The sequence below is a fragment of the Myodes glareolus genome, chromosome 8, assembly GCF_982192425.1.
Source record: "Myodes glareolus chromosome 8, mMyoGla1.1, whole genome shotgun sequence".
In the NCBI taxonomy this organism is placed as follows: domain Eukaryota; kingdom Metazoa; phylum Chordata; class Mammalia; order Rodentia; family Cricetidae; genus Myodes; species Myodes glareolus.
The window spans coordinates 16,806,253-16,822,489 of record NC_142033.1 but is presented as its reverse complement, the minus strand read 5'-3'; the positions used below and the strand labels follow the sequence as shown (position 1 = coordinate 16,822,489).

General features: G+C 41.5%; 1 protein-coding gene across 6 annotated transcripts in view; it reads left to right on the top strand.

Annotated features, from left to right (window-relative positions):
* The first annotated feature begins 1,551 nt into the window (after positions 1 to 1,551).
* Positions 1,552 to 16,237, top strand: part of LOC125394381 (alpha-fetoprotein-like) — a 50,114-nt gene continuing 35,428 nt past the window's right edge. Inside the window, exons 1-7 of one of the 6 annotated variants that reach the window (XM_048425223.3) lie at positions 1,552 to 1,729; positions 4,221 to 4,272; positions 4,409 to 4,550; positions 6,763 to 6,974; positions 10,357 to 10,489; positions 12,288 to 12,385; positions 13,833 to 13,962. In XM_048425223.3, the coding sequence (XP_048281180.3) occupies positions 1,645 to 1,729; positions 4,221 to 4,272; positions 4,409 to 4,550; positions 6,763 to 6,974; positions 10,357 to 10,489; positions 12,288 to 12,385; positions 13,833 to 13,962 (852 nt within the window). In that variant the 5' untranslated portion in view covers positions 1,552 to 1,644. Of the gene's footprint in view, positions 1,730 to 4,085; positions 4,273 to 4,394; positions 4,551 to 6,762; positions 6,975 to 10,356; positions 10,490 to 12,287; positions 12,386 to 13,832; positions 13,963 to 16,237 lie in introns of all 6 variants that reach the window. The other 5 variants (XM_085691611.2, XM_085691607.2, XM_048425234.3 and 2 more) reach the window with 5 other exon arrangements.

Genomic DNA, 16,237 nt, shown 5'->3' with positions numbered 1-16,237 from the left:
TCAGAAGACCCCCCAAAGCATGGTGACAATTGATCAGCAGTAACTTTCTGTTGTTAACCAAGGTTTTCTCTTCCACAGGGTCTTTCATAGTCTTAAGCTGGTGCAACCCAAATCTAAAAGATAACCAGTTTGGTTTTAATTTTCAGGAAAATATCTCTGTCTCTCTTCTCCCCCCCCCTCGGACAGGTTCCTCTTCAGAAAGGCAGAAAAGAGAATATGTGGGTAGCAGAATCAATTCATGGACTATACATACGCCTTTGGAATTCTCTTTTTCTTTTCCTTTTATTGAACATAGATTTTTCTTTTCTTTCTCAGAATACATCCTGGTTATGATTTCCCCTTACTCTGCTCCTCTCAGTTTCTCCCAACCTCTCCTTCTGTCCGGGCCCAGCTCCTTTCTGTCTCTCATTAGAAAAAAAATCTTCTAAAGGATAATAATTAAATATGATATGATAAATCAAAAACTAGCATAAAAGAATATGACAAAACAAACAAAGAAACGGAAGGAAAAGAACTCAAGAAAATGCACAAGAAACAGAGACCCACTACTTCACACACCTAGGAATTCCATAAAAGCACTAACCTGGAAGCCATGATATATTCAAAGGACCTGCAGGGTATAAAGAGAGACAATGTATACAAATAAAATTTAAAAAATAAAAATAAGATAAAAATTTTAAAAAGTTTTAATACAACATTATGAGACAAAGCCCACCCTCCCTTAAAGGTGCCATTGAATTCGTTTCTGTTGGTGTCTACCCATAAGAGTAGTTTGTTTCCCTGTGGTTCTGCCTTGGAGAAAATTGAATTTTCACCTGCAAGTGGGTCACATTTTGTAAATGAGGAAATTGAGGGAAGGAAAGGCTGAAGTAGTAACCGGCAATCTCCTCTCTCTGACATTCTGAGGTTCACATGATTCCACACTTTCTCTTTACTGATCAAGTCCCCCGTTCCTTTGCCCTGAACCTAAGAACTAGATGAACAGCAAAACAGGCAGCAATGGAGGGAGACACAACAGAGCAACCCTTGACTGAGTAGGATCTCAAGGTAGATGGACCTGAAGTGTTGTCTGTGAGTCCACCAGCACGTGATAGGAATTCGTCCTAATTTCCCTTCCAGACAATGATTGTATGACGGCATGAGAGAAAGCCATGTGGTAGTCCAGGCTGACAATCAGCAGTCGCTGATAGGTGTCATGCCTTTGTGCTTGCTGGCAATGCCCCTCTCTCCAGGGTCCTGGTAGTGCGCCCAGCATCGACACCTGAGTTCTGACCACTTGTCTGACCAAGGGTAGTATGTGTTTGCTTTCCCTTTGTCTCTTTAGAACTCTGCCCATGTAAACAAGAATTTCAGCGAAAGGAGATCCTGTAGACTGGCATTTACCAAACAAGCTGATCAATTTTTATTACAAGGCCTGTGTGTTGTAACCTTGAACCTTGAATTGTAGGTCGGCATTATTTGTTTTAAAATCCTGTACTCATTAACGAATGCCAATATTTCTTCATTGCAGTTCTTCAACTTTATGAGAATCCACGGGAGCACTAATGAAAAAAATTCACTCGACAAGTTAATGGTTAATTACAAAGACTTGAAAAGAATATAAAGCCTTCATTTCTCTCAAATGGTGGCACTTCATCTGAAACAATGGAGGTTATTAAAACTCTATTTCTTATTGCTTTCTTCAGCTCCATTAAATGTGAGCCTCTTCAAACAAGTTTACTGCATGCAGGTAGGACACCCCGTCTCCAGCCCGTGAGGCCTGAGTGTAAGGATGTGTGAAGTGACCATGTGTGTAGAAAAACTTGTCTTTCTCAGCGATCACCCCCGTCTAAAGAGTCACTGAAACTTGCTAGACGCGAGCGTGCGGAACAACTACAGGAAGGAGGTGAACTCAGTGATGCCAATCACCTGGGACCATCTCACTTCAGCCTTCCTTCCTGTCTCCATCCTAGATAAGAGAACGCTACACTTGAGCCGATGTTTGAAACTGGCTAAGCGAATTTAAATAGAGTGAAACGGTGCATGACTACAGGAACAATAGTAGAAGCTACATTATTTGTACCTCTCATCACCAGGCAGTGTGCTCTTTACACATTTTACTTGACACGTTTTCTTTTATCCTTTGCGTGTGGTGTGTGTGTGCACATACATGTGTGCATGTGTGAAGTGTGGTGTGTTCCTGTACATATGTTTTTATGGACATACGTGCAAGTGTGTGTAGCGGCTGGAGGCTGGCATCAGGCATCCTTCTCAGTTGCTCCTCAACCTTATTGTTTTTAAACAGGATCTCTCACTGAACCTGCAGCTCACTGATTGGCTAGACTATCTGACCAGTGAGCTCCAGGGATCCTCTCCAGGGATCCTCCTGCCCTACCACTCCCAGCAATGGGATAACAGGTGCATGCCACTGTCCTGGGCGTTTGAAGGAGGTTTTTGGGATCTGAACTCACATCTGTAATGATATTTCATTATACCTGGACAACAAGCACTCTCCTGGCTGAGTCATCTTCCCAGCCCCTCATTTAACCTTAGTACCCACCCAAAGCACTAAAATATATTTCACACATAAATGCAAAGAAGTTATTTCCTTTCTACTTCTATGAATAGACGTTGAGATCTGAAGAGCTTTCTCTAAAACCTTTACTGTGTGCAGCAATAGTCATTGCTAATGATTGTTTACTTAACCAAAAGTTGCTTAGTTCCTTAGAGACCATTAGTGTAAGAAGGAAGACACAGCTCCACGGAGATGCGCATGTGTGTGCAGTGAGTGGGTGCTGAGGATGGGGGTGATGAGCCATCCAAAGTGTGGGAGATGCTTTCTTCGCTAAATCAAGACCCACAGATTGTTAATGTTTGGGATTTTATTCCCAAGTGCTGACATTTACTTTTGAATAACTTTTAATGAAAGAATTGAAGACTTTAACCAAATCTTTAAGTTTAAAGAATCCAGGACATTGTGTGTTTGTGTGCATGTGTGGTGCAGAGTACAATCTTGTGTGTTCTTCAGATGCCACCCATCTTGAGTTTCAATTTTTTTATTTTTTTGAGATTATGAGACAATGACATCATTTCCTCCTTCCATTTCTTCTCTCCAAACTCTCTCATGTGATTCCACTCACTCTCCCTCAAATTTGTGGCTTCTCTTTCTTTAGTTTTGTGTGTGTGTGTGTGTGTGTGTGTGTGTGTGTGTGTGTGTATAAATATACTGCTCAGTCAGTATAATGTTATGCCTATGTCTTTAGAGCTGACCATATGGTATTGGATAACCAATTACTATGCTCTTCCCTGGGGAAGACTATTTCTCCTGCTCTCAGCTTTCCTTTATCTCAGGTTGTGCCCTCGTGAGCTTCCCCCGTCTCATGTTAAAATGTCTTTTGGTGTTGTTTTGTTTTATTTAGTTTTTGATTGGCTTGGAGCTTGCCAAATAGGATAAACCAGCTTCTTGTGAGCCCCAGGGATCCACTTGTACCCACCTCGTCAGCAGCGGGATTACCAGCTTGCACCACCATGCCTAGCTCTTTTTTAAAGTGGATTTCAGGGATTGAACATGGGTTTTTGTTCTGAGACAGCAAGAACTTTACCAACTGAATTATTTCCCCAGGCCCTAATTCAGAACTTTGAATTCAACTACATGTGATTTACTTGTAACCAGCGACAGAGCTCAGTTGTATTTGAATATTAAAAAAATCACTCACAGGAAACAGTTTAAATTCAAAGGAAGATACATACTGTTAAATTGTTCTTATGATTACAGCCAATGAAAATAAATCTAGAAATTTGCACACAAATAATGAGATTGTCGAGCTTAAGAGGGGTTTTCAATCTGGAAAATTTCCTGTTACCAGTTTTCTTAGTCCATCTGAGCCACTTTACCAAAAATGCCACAAGGCAGGAGAATTATAAATATAGAAGTTTAGTTCACACAGTACCTGAGTCTCGAGAGTCTACAATTGCTAACACCAGTGTCTGGTGAAGGCTCTCATATTTGGTACTTTGTACATACCTGCTTTCTGCCCATGATGTCTTCTTGCTATGCTTGCATATGGTAAGAAGGATGAATGACTCCCGTGGGCCTCTTTTTTAAGGACACTAATTCCATGGATGAGGGCTCCACCCTTACAACTCTTACAAGTTCTTACATCAGGTTTGGATTTCAACACATGAAAGTCAGGGGCATAAACGCATCCAAACCACAGCAGCAAACAAGACCTTTTCTCCAGCCAGGCAGCATGTTAACCGCCAGGATCACCTGGAGGAAACCCCAAGAGACGCGTGAGTTTAATTATCATTATCAAGATCCTTTGGTTTGAAATTTGAATCGGAATCATTTTGGGGAGAATAGGGCGATAGAACAAAGAAAGAAGGGGCAAAGTCGTTGCATAATCCACACACAGATCTTATGTTTCAGTGCCTTCATTATGGTTGCTCAGTTTCTTCAGGATGCAGCTTATGATAAGGTCCACACCATAGCTGAAGAGTTGCTGGATGGTGCTGAAAAGTGTAAGAGTCTCAGACCACACGAGTCACCTGCTGAGTGCGCTCACCAGTTGGTAGGTGGATCCCGTTGCTTTCTTCTCCTGTCTTCGCTAGATGGTAAACAAAAGATGTCGCTATGGACAGAACTGCTTGAATAGCTAGGTAGGACATTGCAAAACAAGAGAATGTGTATGAATCACACCCCTTATATAATTTTTGTAGACTTCTAAAGCTACATTTAATCATTTCTCTCTGGGAACCCAGGTCCTGAGGGCCAAGCACTCGAGGGAATGAGTCACAGCCCTGACAATCAGTAAGCTTACTTACGTGAACTTCCCTGCCCGAGTCACCAGGAGGCTGGCGCCTGACATCTTCGTATAAAGAACTTTGGAAAACCGAACTAAAATTAAAATTCACTAAAAAGGATTTCCTTAAGAATATGAAAAGGAGACAAATACTTTTAGAGATCCCTTTCTCAGTTAGAAAATAATGGATATCATCGTTTTATTATAAAGCTGTTTTGTGACCTGCAATTCCAATAAAATAGGAATTTCCTAGAGAAAATTTTTAGTTTTAAAATTATATATATGTATATAATACACAAGTATGCATATATATAATGTTTATACTGTGTGTGTGTGTATGTGTGTGACACATAAAGGTCAAAGGACAACTTCGGGAGTCATTTCTCTTTTTTGACTCTGTGGGTCCCAGGGATCAAACTCAGGTCATCAGACTTGGTGGCAAGGGCTTTCAGTCACTGAGTCATTCCGTATTCCCTCCCTGAGTTTTAGGATCAGTTATTTTCAGGCTAAATAATGGACATATAAGTGAGGAGTACCCTTTTTTCTTAATTTGTAGAGTTTCCTGCTTCATCTCTCGGGGCTAATGCCTGTGTATAGTGTTTCAGACTCTGAATGCAAGGGATGGCATCAACCTACACTAGTCCATGTTTTAAATTAAGATTCTGCCAGTGGCTATACTCATTTTAGAGCAATCTCTTTTTTATTTCTGCCTCAAAAGATGACTTTTTCTGTATTTATTCCTCAAATATGGAACATGCATGTCAGATGAGGTTTACCAAACGCCAAACATTTCCTGCCACATAAAAACATTTGAAAACATTGAAAATGATTACATTTCCCACTGGGAAGGTGACAACAAACACACATTGACTCAAAGTTCAATTCTTAAAATATGTTTCCATGGAAACAAAACTAAAAATGAGTAGGAAAAAGCAAATTAGTAGCATTTTTTTTTTGGTGGAGAGTTCTCCTTAAGAATATCTTGCCTTGGAAATTCTGAATTATATCTAATTATTTCTCAAAAGCCTGTCAATTGCTTGAGAATGAAGCAACTTTTTAGGAAAGGAAGAAATGGTAAATTCTCTCTGGTCAACAACTAGCATATGTGGATTTAGACTTAAAAAACCTAAAAGGGATTCAACATGTGGTTCAGTAAAGGCATTTGCTCTAATCCAGACAGCCTGAGTTTGATGCAGAGAACCCAGAAGGTGGAAGTAGAAAATCGCACCCCCCTTTGACCTCTCTCCCTGCTCCAAGGCGCACACACCCTCACCATGCATAACAGATAAATGAATGTGAGAAAATTAATAACTAGAAGATTTCCTTAAAAAGTATGCCTGGGGGCTGGCATGGTAGCTCAGTTGATGAAATACTTGTACCTGTGTGAAGACCTGAGTGTGTGTCCCAGTATCTGTGTCAAGCCAGGCACAGTCGTTCATTTCCTCAGTACCCACAGTGGGGTCCCGAGACAGGCAGATTCCCAGAGCTGGCTCATCGGTCAGTACAGCAGTAGGTTTATTGAAAGACCTTGTCTTAGAGTTAAGATGGAGAGTGAGAAAGACCTAGCATTGGTCTCTGCCTCTCCACATACGTGTGCACACATGGGTACACTTACACATATAAGAATACACATGGGGGCTGGAGAGATGGCTCAGAGGTTAAGAGCACTGCCTGTTCTTCCAAAGGTTCTGAGTTCAATTCCCAGCAACCACATGGTGGCTCACAACCATCTCATAATGGGGTCTGGTGCCCTCTTCTGGCCTGCGGGTATACACACAGACAGACTATTGTATACATAATAAATAAATATTTTAAAAAAAGAATACACATGAACACACAGAATGAAATAATTAAAATCAAATCTCTGTGTCCTGAGATTATTGGATTCAAAGCTCAGCATCATGCATCCAGTTTAACTTTCCCACGGTGGGGAATGTCGGTCTCCTACGCTTCTCTTGCACGTCCCCCTTTCCTCCTACAGATGGTTACCTTCCTCAGCCATATTTGCAACAACCAAGGGCTGGTGGGCAGTCACGTGTTCAGTGTCTGCTGTAAGATGGAAATTACAGCAAGACTCCAGTGCTTCCTGTCCTCTAAGAAAGTTGATGCAGACAGCACCAATGTACCCCTGATTCCAAGGCCTGAGCTGACCTGTGAGACAGATGAGAGGAATCACGTGTCGCTGAAGACAAGGTAAATCACAACTCTTTGTCATGGTTTCATCAGAAGAATATTTTCCAAATTTTAAGACAGACTCTTTTTGCACATAAAATTCTCTGAGAACTGATGTTTTATTATAAGGAATTGAAATGTAAATAAGTTATGATACATCTTTTTTCTTCTAAGGAAAATGTCAATTAGCATCCTATTGGATCAATAGGGCCTGGAAATGTCTGCTGCGGAAGATTAGAAATGATTCGGCCCTATAAAGTACTCACTTCCTTGATTAGGAATACCAGTAGAAAATGATATTCCAAGCATTGAGATGGGAAACACACACCAGTGCTAAACAAATGTGGGTGCTAAAACAGCTTACAACACTGAGGAAGGTCCCAAAGAGGGCTTGTGTCTGCCTACCCAGCAGCCAGCCTGACTAGACAAGAGGAAGGACAAGGCTCTGGGAAGGTGGCAATGCCACTGGAGACAGCTCTAGCTGGTTCCCACAGCCTCACCTGCACCCTGTGAGGAACACGAAACAAGGAAGGAAGGCAGCCTTGTCCCTTCCCCTGATGAATGTCTCAGCAGCGTGGAGAGTTACACTGAGTACACGTGTCGCATGTAAAGCATCAGGCTATTGCAGATAACACTGAAGGTAAGACAGTCTCTAAGCAGACCTGTTCCAGGAAGGAGACCATCCCAGAGTGCCCCAGGGATGGCCGGGGCGGAGAAATGGTAGATTAATATGTGAGTCCAGATTCCAGAGGTGTCTTTTTCCTGTGCTGCTTGGCCTGGGCCACCTTGTCCTGTGGAGGTGAGCCTGTGCTGCTTCTTCTTTACCTGCTGACATAACCTTGCCAGTGCCACTATGTGAGTTCCTCTTCTTTGGAACCATGAGAATCAAGATGGCTTCAGTGAGGGAATTCAGAAGGCTCTGTCTATCTATCTATCTATCTATCTATCTATCTATCTATCTATCTATCTATCTATCTATCTATCATCTATCTATCATCTATCTATCTATCATCTATCTATCTATCCATCTATCCATCTATCTCTCTATCTCTGTATCTCTATATCTCTCTCTCTATCTCTATTTATCTCTCTATCTCTATTTATCTCTCTATATCTATCTATTTCTCTCTATCTCTCTATCTCTATCTATCTATCTATCTATCTATCTATCTATCTATCTATCTATCTATCTATCTATATCTATCCCTCCATGTACAACAAAAGGTCCAGATGACTAGGCATCAAAAAGCAGGGAGCATTGGAGACAGAGGCTATGAAGCGTGCACTGTCCTGGGGAGAAGCATCAGTAGGTACCAGACAGAGCATCTGAGAAGTGTGAGGCAGGTTCTGTCATTTGAGCCAAGAAACAAGCAATAATTGTAGATTAAACAGAGGTGAGTTTTCAGTTGAAAAATGGACTGTGTAATCCTGGAGCAGGTAATACAGCTAGCACTGTAGCATTACCAAGTTCCCAGATTGGAGTCCTAATCAGCACGAAGTTGCATCTTATGAGAGACAGGTGCTAACAAAAAGTCAGGGGTTAGGGTCAGGAAAGGACAAGGGGAAGAAAAGATGGTGGCTCTCATGGAGTGTAGCTGTGTCTACTCGAGTCAGGCATTGACATGAGGGATAATCCTACATCTGACTGATGGACGCAGATTCTAGGAACTTGGTGGTGATTTGATAATAGATTTTGCTCACATCCGTCTAGAGGAGACTAGACAATACAGAGATGAGGAATTCAACCCTTTTTAATTTACCCTTAAAGGGGCAGAACTGAACTCAAAGAGTTCTGAAGCTTTATAAAGGAAGTATACTCCCTCATACTCTTAGTTAGAAAGGACTAGAGGATCACATGTCCAGAAAGTTTCAAAATGCATGACATTAAGGGTAAAATATGAGTACGGCTATTCATGTATTAAAGTATTGCTATTTACAACAAGCTTCAGCAACCCCAAAGCATCCCACAGCAGAGAGAAGCACAGCCGGGATACTGAAGGGCACTGTCACAGACTTGTGTCACCTGGGCCCCGTGCTCCCAAACAGAGCTGAGCTCCGTGCTGTAGTGCCTGCTCTTGAAGACCTGCTTCCCAGGACTTTCAGCAGGGGCCCTTCCCGCTTCGGTGTCCTGTGCTATTTTCCACCCTTCTCCTGGCCCCATGAAACTGTTGGAGCTTTTCCCAAGGGGCTTCTAGAAATGGGCAGATTCAATATCTGTGGTCATTCCTTATTGAGTAGAAAGATACCGTGCACAGGCATGAGCATGCATGTGTAAGGGGGATCAAAGGATAACTTTATGGGGCCGTTTCTCTCCTCCTCCCTTCAATTGTGTTCCAGGTATCAAACTCTGGTCACCAAGGAGCGTGGTAAGCACCTTTGTCCACTGAGCCATTTTGCTGAACCTTAAGTTGATTTCTATGGCCTTCAACTGGCCTGATCATTGGGAGAGACAATGGAACCGAAGACCTGGAAGTCTTCCCTTAGCTCTCTCTCCCCTTTAGCACCCTAGTAAATAGTTACCTGTGGTGTAGCTGTGACTTCCATCTTGGCTTCCCAACTTACTCCGCTACTTGGACATCTGGCAGCTCAGCTTTTTTCAGCTCAGCTCAGATTCTTGTCTAATGAGTAACTGAAGCTCACATGCCTCTGTGTTGGGCTACACCCTTGGGAACACATGTTTATAGAAGAAAGAGGATCGAGAATGTAGCAAAGAAATAAATGGACAAGCTTAGAAGTGAGGCGCAGCGTGCCTATTAATTATTTTATTGACCACAGTTCTCAATGTCACTACAGAGGCTGGGAAAGCAGTCTTCCTGAGTACACAGGAAAAGGAAATGGATCTGTGGGAACATACAGGTTTAGTCTACAGTGTTGACTTGTGTTGAGTGCATATTCCTGTGTGCGTGAGGCTGTTTTTGAACAAGTTCCGCGGTCTTGTGTGAGGAAACCTAATTCCAGGGAATTTAGTAACAAGCAAAAGTACTACATGACAAGTCTTAAGGCACAATGATACTGACTTTGTTAGGCTAGGAAGAACTTCTGGGTGACCTTGAGAGGCTGCTGACCATCATCAATAATTGTCAAGTCAATTCCTGAGCCAGATGAACAAGCCTGCATTACAACTGAACTTCCTACCTCCCTGTCTCTCGAGGCACGTGGAGAGATTTCATTTCTGGTCACGTTTAACCCACCTGTTACAGTCATGGGCACCCAGGGAATGATCCTGCTGGTCTGTTCACAGTGAATCTTTGAGGAGTTTAGGCAAAGCGCTACTAAATCTCAATTGCCAGAATTTCCAGAAGTTCCAGAGAGACAAAGTATGAATAAATACTGTTTCTGAGAAACGACATTGGTATATGTGCCTGAATTTCAAACCACACAACTTTGCCATTGTGAATTTCAGGTTCAGCTATGAAATTTCTCAAAGGTATCCATTCTTATATGGACCCACTATCTTGACCATGTCTGCTTGCTATGACACAGCTGTTTGGTCATGTTGTCAAGAAGAAAATAAAACCGAGTGCCTGCAGACAAAGGTAATGCATACACAGTTCAGTTGCCATTTAGGACTTTGCTATGGAAACTGTGGGTTGTGGGCCAGCAGCACACACATCACCTCACAGTGCGTTAGAGATGCAGACTTTTCTCCAGGCCTGGTAAATAGAATTTCGTTTTTTTTAAAAAGGTATGCAGTCCTAAAATGGGAGAAGCATCCCAGACTTGAAAATAAATATGTAAACGTAACAACCCAGATTTGGAGATGTAAAACAATGATCATTATTTTATTACCTTTAATGTTTGTGAATCAGGAATCCAGGAAGTAGATCACCTGGGGGTTTCTGGCTCATGAACTTTCTTATAATTGCAGTCAGATAACATCTGGATCTAGGATTCAGGAGGAGCTGGAGCCTCTGGTTATTGGTGCAAGATCTCTTCTCTTTGTGTACAATATCAAGCGTGTGCATGTAGTGTTCTTGCCTGGGCTAGTCTGGGCTGTTTCACAGCATCGGTGGCCAGTTGGGTTGCTTATGTGCAGCCAAAAGCTCGGAGAGGACTCTTCGAGCAGACCAAGACAAGGCTGTATAGCTATTTGTAACCTAGCCTCGGAAGTCATTCCTGCCCTGTTCTCCTGTTTGAAGCACCATATGACCTTTCTAGCTGGAAACTGTACATAGATTTTGCTTCTCTAGGGGATACTGATGATCAGTCTCTTGTCAGAAAAACACCTTTTGACCTTCATTTGGAAGGTGCACAGCGGTGATTAGTTCTAGGGTTAAAGAGTTTTTGGGGTGCTCCATAAAGGTTCTGTGTAGATGGAGGCTGCTTATTTGTTCCCAGCTGCTCAGACCTGAAATAATTATATAAACCTGTATTAATTAAAACATTGCTTGGCCAATCACTTAAGCATATTGCTTGCTAGTTCTTATATCTTAAATTAACCCAATTCTATTATTTTATATTCTACCACAAGGCTTGTGGTTTACAGGTAAAGTTCCAGGGCATGTCTGCCTCTTCTGGCAGCTCCATGGTGTCTCACTGACTCCACCTTCTTTCTCCCAGCATTCAGTTTAGGTTTCCCACCTAGCTCTGCTCTGCCCTATCACAGACCAAAGCAACTTCTTTATTCATTAACCAACAAAAGCAACACATGGACAGAAGGACTTCCCACATCAGTTCTAAACATTAGAAAATTCTGAATATTAACAGGCACAATATAGAGGCCATCAGGCAGATTTTCTATGTGCCATGCCGAAAACTAACATTAGTTAACAATTGTTATGATGTGTAACATGACGGGCTGGCATGTTAATTTTATGTATTTCCTTCTACTACTTTTTTCTATTGAGATTTTTATTTTCTATGTTACTGTGTTCATTCCAAGAAAGTTTTGATTAAATATTTGGTTAAACACATCTATTTTCATTATAAATATAAATGTTCTTAAAACAATATGTCATTGCATCTCAATTATTCTACGCTTGAACCATCTAATTTGGCTTTAAAGTTTGCCATCATAAAAAACACGAACGCAATTCTTTTATCCTAGTTGTGCTTTTATTTATTTAGAAATATTTGCTTGTGGTGATTAGCTCTCTGACATCAGTTTGCTTATGAAGTTTTGAGCTAAGCGATTGCCGGCTAAGTGAGCTGCTGTTTTATTTTTTGCGAAAGCCTTGTCCTATCGTTCCTTTGTGCTTAGTTCCTCTTCAGTCACTCAAAGACTTTCTAATGTTGAGGCCATAGATGGGGTTTGGTTTTCTGTTGTTCCTAATGATGTCATTAACATTTCCTCTTACTAACGCATTTTTTGATGAGTTAATTTTTTGTTTGCAGCTAGAACCCATCAGAAGATACATTAGAGAAATATCTGCGAGACATCGTCATTTATGTGAAATCAGGATTAAATTCGATGACAAAATAGTAAGAGCAGTGTAAGTTTGCTGTGTGATTGGCGGGCTGTGCTGCTGCAAGACCAGCTGTTTTGGCTAAACTCTTTTGAAAAGTCATCTGGACATTATTTAACAATGTTTGTCCAGATAAGCCTGGAATTCTTTTCTATGCCTATGCTGCTTCTCTGTTTAAAAATAGCCCAATGGTACAGGAGTTGAGTATGAAATCACTTAGTCCTCAGCTGCTCCCATTGTCTCCTCCATCAGTTTACCTCAGTTGCTCAGATCCCTCAGTGTGTGATAGACTTGGGACTTTAAGACGTAGGGACCTAAGGCTGGAGAGATAAAACATATCCCACTCTTGCAGAGGATCCATTAGGTTAAAACATATCCCACTCTTGCAGAGGACCCATTAGGTTAAAACATATCCCACTCTTGCAGAGGACCCATTAGGTTAAAACATATCCCACTCTTGCAGAGGACCCATTAAGTTCCCAGTAGCCACACTGAATGGGCTCACGAAGGTCTGTAACTCAGCTCTGGGGGACCCTCTTCTGGATTCCTTGGGTAACTGCTTTTATCTATGCACATTCTCACACAGACATACCTATATATATCATTACAATTATAAGTAAAACTTAAAACATATGCAGGAGCTTGGCTAGGCATGGTGGCATATTGCCTATAATTCCATCATTTGAGAGGTAGATGCAGAAGGATCAGGAGTTCAAGGTCACTCTGGTCTACATTGTGTGTGCAAGGCCAACTGAATATACAATGAATAATAAAGATGACGATGATGATGATGATGATAGATAGATAGATAGACAGACAGATAGATAGATAGATAGATAGATGGATAGATAGATACAGAGACTAACTGCATCTTCTTCTATCATAAAGACTAGAGGCAAACATATTCTCTTTTCTCTTGAAAGCAAGGTGGAGGTGACTTTAATACATCCTCTACCAGCCTGGACCCATGTATTTTTTTCTTATCACTGTTTTCCCCAGTGAATGATAGCAGCACTGGGCTTCCCGGAGGGCAAGGATATTTTATTTCCAGAGAAACTCCAGAAACTTGTCAATAGTCACAACAGAGACCTGTGCCTCATATGTTTGTCTTTGTGATGAGGTTGATGTCATAGAGAGGGTGCTTGTGTTTCTCAGGTTATCAAGTTGTGGGTTTCAGTGTCTCAGCAGTTTGGTGTTGATAGCAGATCCTTAAATAATGGAGATTATTGTATTGGACATTATTGCGATTTGATCTTTGTGTGGGTCTATGTATTATAACCAAAGTAAAAAAAATACCTCCTTGCTGGTTTAGACGCTTTGTGTTACTTGAAATAGAAATTCAAAATATTGAGGAAAAGAAAGAAGGAAATGGTATAATTATATTATAATCTCAAAAATAGAATAATTACTAAAAGCAGAATGCTATTCTCATCTTAAAAGAAAAATATTTCAATGGACTTAATTTTCTTTACAGAGAATTGATTCTGCTCACTAAAAAGCAACCTAAAGCTAACTTTTCTGAAATTGCCAAATTGACCACAGATATTAAAAATCTGCACAAGATCTGTTGTGAAGGAAACACAGTGGCGTGTGCACTGGGCAGGGTAAGACATCTCTTTATAATTGAAATTATTTATTAATTAAATGTATTCTTTGACAATTTCATACATATGCAATGCTTTAATATTTTTTATCATCATCTCCCATATTAGCCTTTAAAAAGTTTAAAATTCTTAAGCAACAATACAGCAGTAAATAATAAAGCTAAAAAAGTAACGCCCTCTTCCTTTTACCAGTAGAATGCCTCCTTTCTCCTTTCTGTCCCCAACTCGTGCGGTGGTTCTCTTCCTTCCTGTTGGTCTTTTCCCACATTCCTTTAGCTGGATAGGTTTCTGGAACTGGCCTATAACTAAATTGGGACTATATTCCATTCTCAGGAACAGCGGCAGCTGCCACCCCCAATTCCTAGAATACTGGCTAATGGCCAGACTCATGAACAACACTTTTTTGGCATGTTTTGAGGGTGCCGCCTCTTTGTATTGAACCCAGGGCCTTGACCTGTCAGGCAAGTGCTCCCCCCCTGAGCTTCGTCTCTTAGGGCAGACTGACAGATCCTTTCTCACTGAAGAGTGAGTACATTTGGTCAAAAAGTGAAGGGGCATATGGCTCTGATAGAACCCAGTTCAAACAAAACAAAGTCTGAGAAAGCCTTTCCTTCACACATAAACGATCCCCACACCAAGCGAACGACTTCAGGACCACTGCCCTTGCAGAATGGGCCGCAGCAGGCAAGCCAGAGCAATCTGCACTTACCTAATTTTATTGTCTCGCATTCATAAGCAAGTTCAAGTAACTGTAAATTGTTCTGCCAATCCTGTCCCAGTTCATATTGCAATGGAAACAGCTCTGGGGTTTTTGGTTTGCCAAAGATAGTGTTTATGTGCCCAAAGAGTTTTTATTACCCTTTTATTAGGGAGGTCTGGCTCATTTGTTTTTAGTCTGGATGGGTTTGAACATCAGTATTTGCTTATCTTTGAGTGGTCATTTGATTTTTCTGTCTTTTGACTTATTTGCCAATGAATTTTATAAACATAGTACTTGCCACACAAGTGTGAGGACTAGAGCTCACATGAAGCTGGGCGTGGTGGTAAGGCATCTATATTCCTCACTTGCCCACAGTGAGAAGGGAACTGGAGGCAGGAGAGTTCCCAGAAGATCTCATGTCAGCCCTGCTCACGCAGCAGTGACTAACAATGACTAACAAGCCCTGCTTCAAACCAGATAGAAGGCTAGGGTTGACTTTCAGGGTTGTCCTCTGACCTTCATACATGCACCATGGAACCCATGCACCTGCATGCACATGCTCACACTCCCACATGAAAATATGTACACACAAACACGCTACACACCCACCAGAAAGACATAGTGAAAACATAGTCCTTACATCTTAACCACTTTTTCAAATCCCATTTTGCTGTATTTTTGAACTTGTGATGTTTATGTACATCTATTCAAATTTTCTCATTCAAGCTATTACTGTTTATATATGCCTTATAAAGTTTGGGTATTCTCATTTCTAAAGACAAATTTAATTTTCTACCTTTAAAAATATTTATTTTTATCTCATGTGTCTCTTCCCCCTTATATGTCTGTGTACCATGTATGCGCCAGCTCCCAAGAGGGCTGGAAGAGGGTCAGAGTCACTGGGATTGGAATTTCAGCTTATCATGAGCTGCCAAGTGGGTGCTAGAAAATACGAACCCTGGTCCTCCAGAGAAGAAGCCAGTGTCTTAATCACCAAGCCATCTAGCCCTTGATGTGTTCTGGAAGGATTTGAGCTTGTCTGTTAACCCTGAGGTTGTGGCAGAGACATAAAATAGCAGAACGCTTTTCCGTGTCTTCTACTGTGTGTCAGTCTCAATGCGTTTCCTGCAAAACCTCATTGCTTGTGGATTCTGCAATTCTGAACTCATCTGCTTACTTAGATGCAAATCAATATTCACAACACTTCCATGGTTATTCCCACGCTAACACACGCTGAGAACAGCCGAACATCTGAGCCGCCCAATGCACGTACCACACCTTCGCGAGGCCCAAAGAGGCGCCGTTCTGTATTTGCTTCAACTCTCACAGTATAGACGAACATTCTTTTTATATGCAGTGCACTTAATGGCGACCTTTTTGCTGGTAATTCTGATGCTCAAGGTTATTCCGAATACAGCGCTGAAACGCTGTGTTAAGTACAAGATGATGCATCTTTACAGAAAACAATGTGCACAGTAGATGGGTTTCCTCCCTGCTCTTGTTGCCAGGCAGTCTGCTATGTGTTCAGTGTTGAGCAAACAACAGCCCGTACTAAATAAGGCGCCTCACATAGGG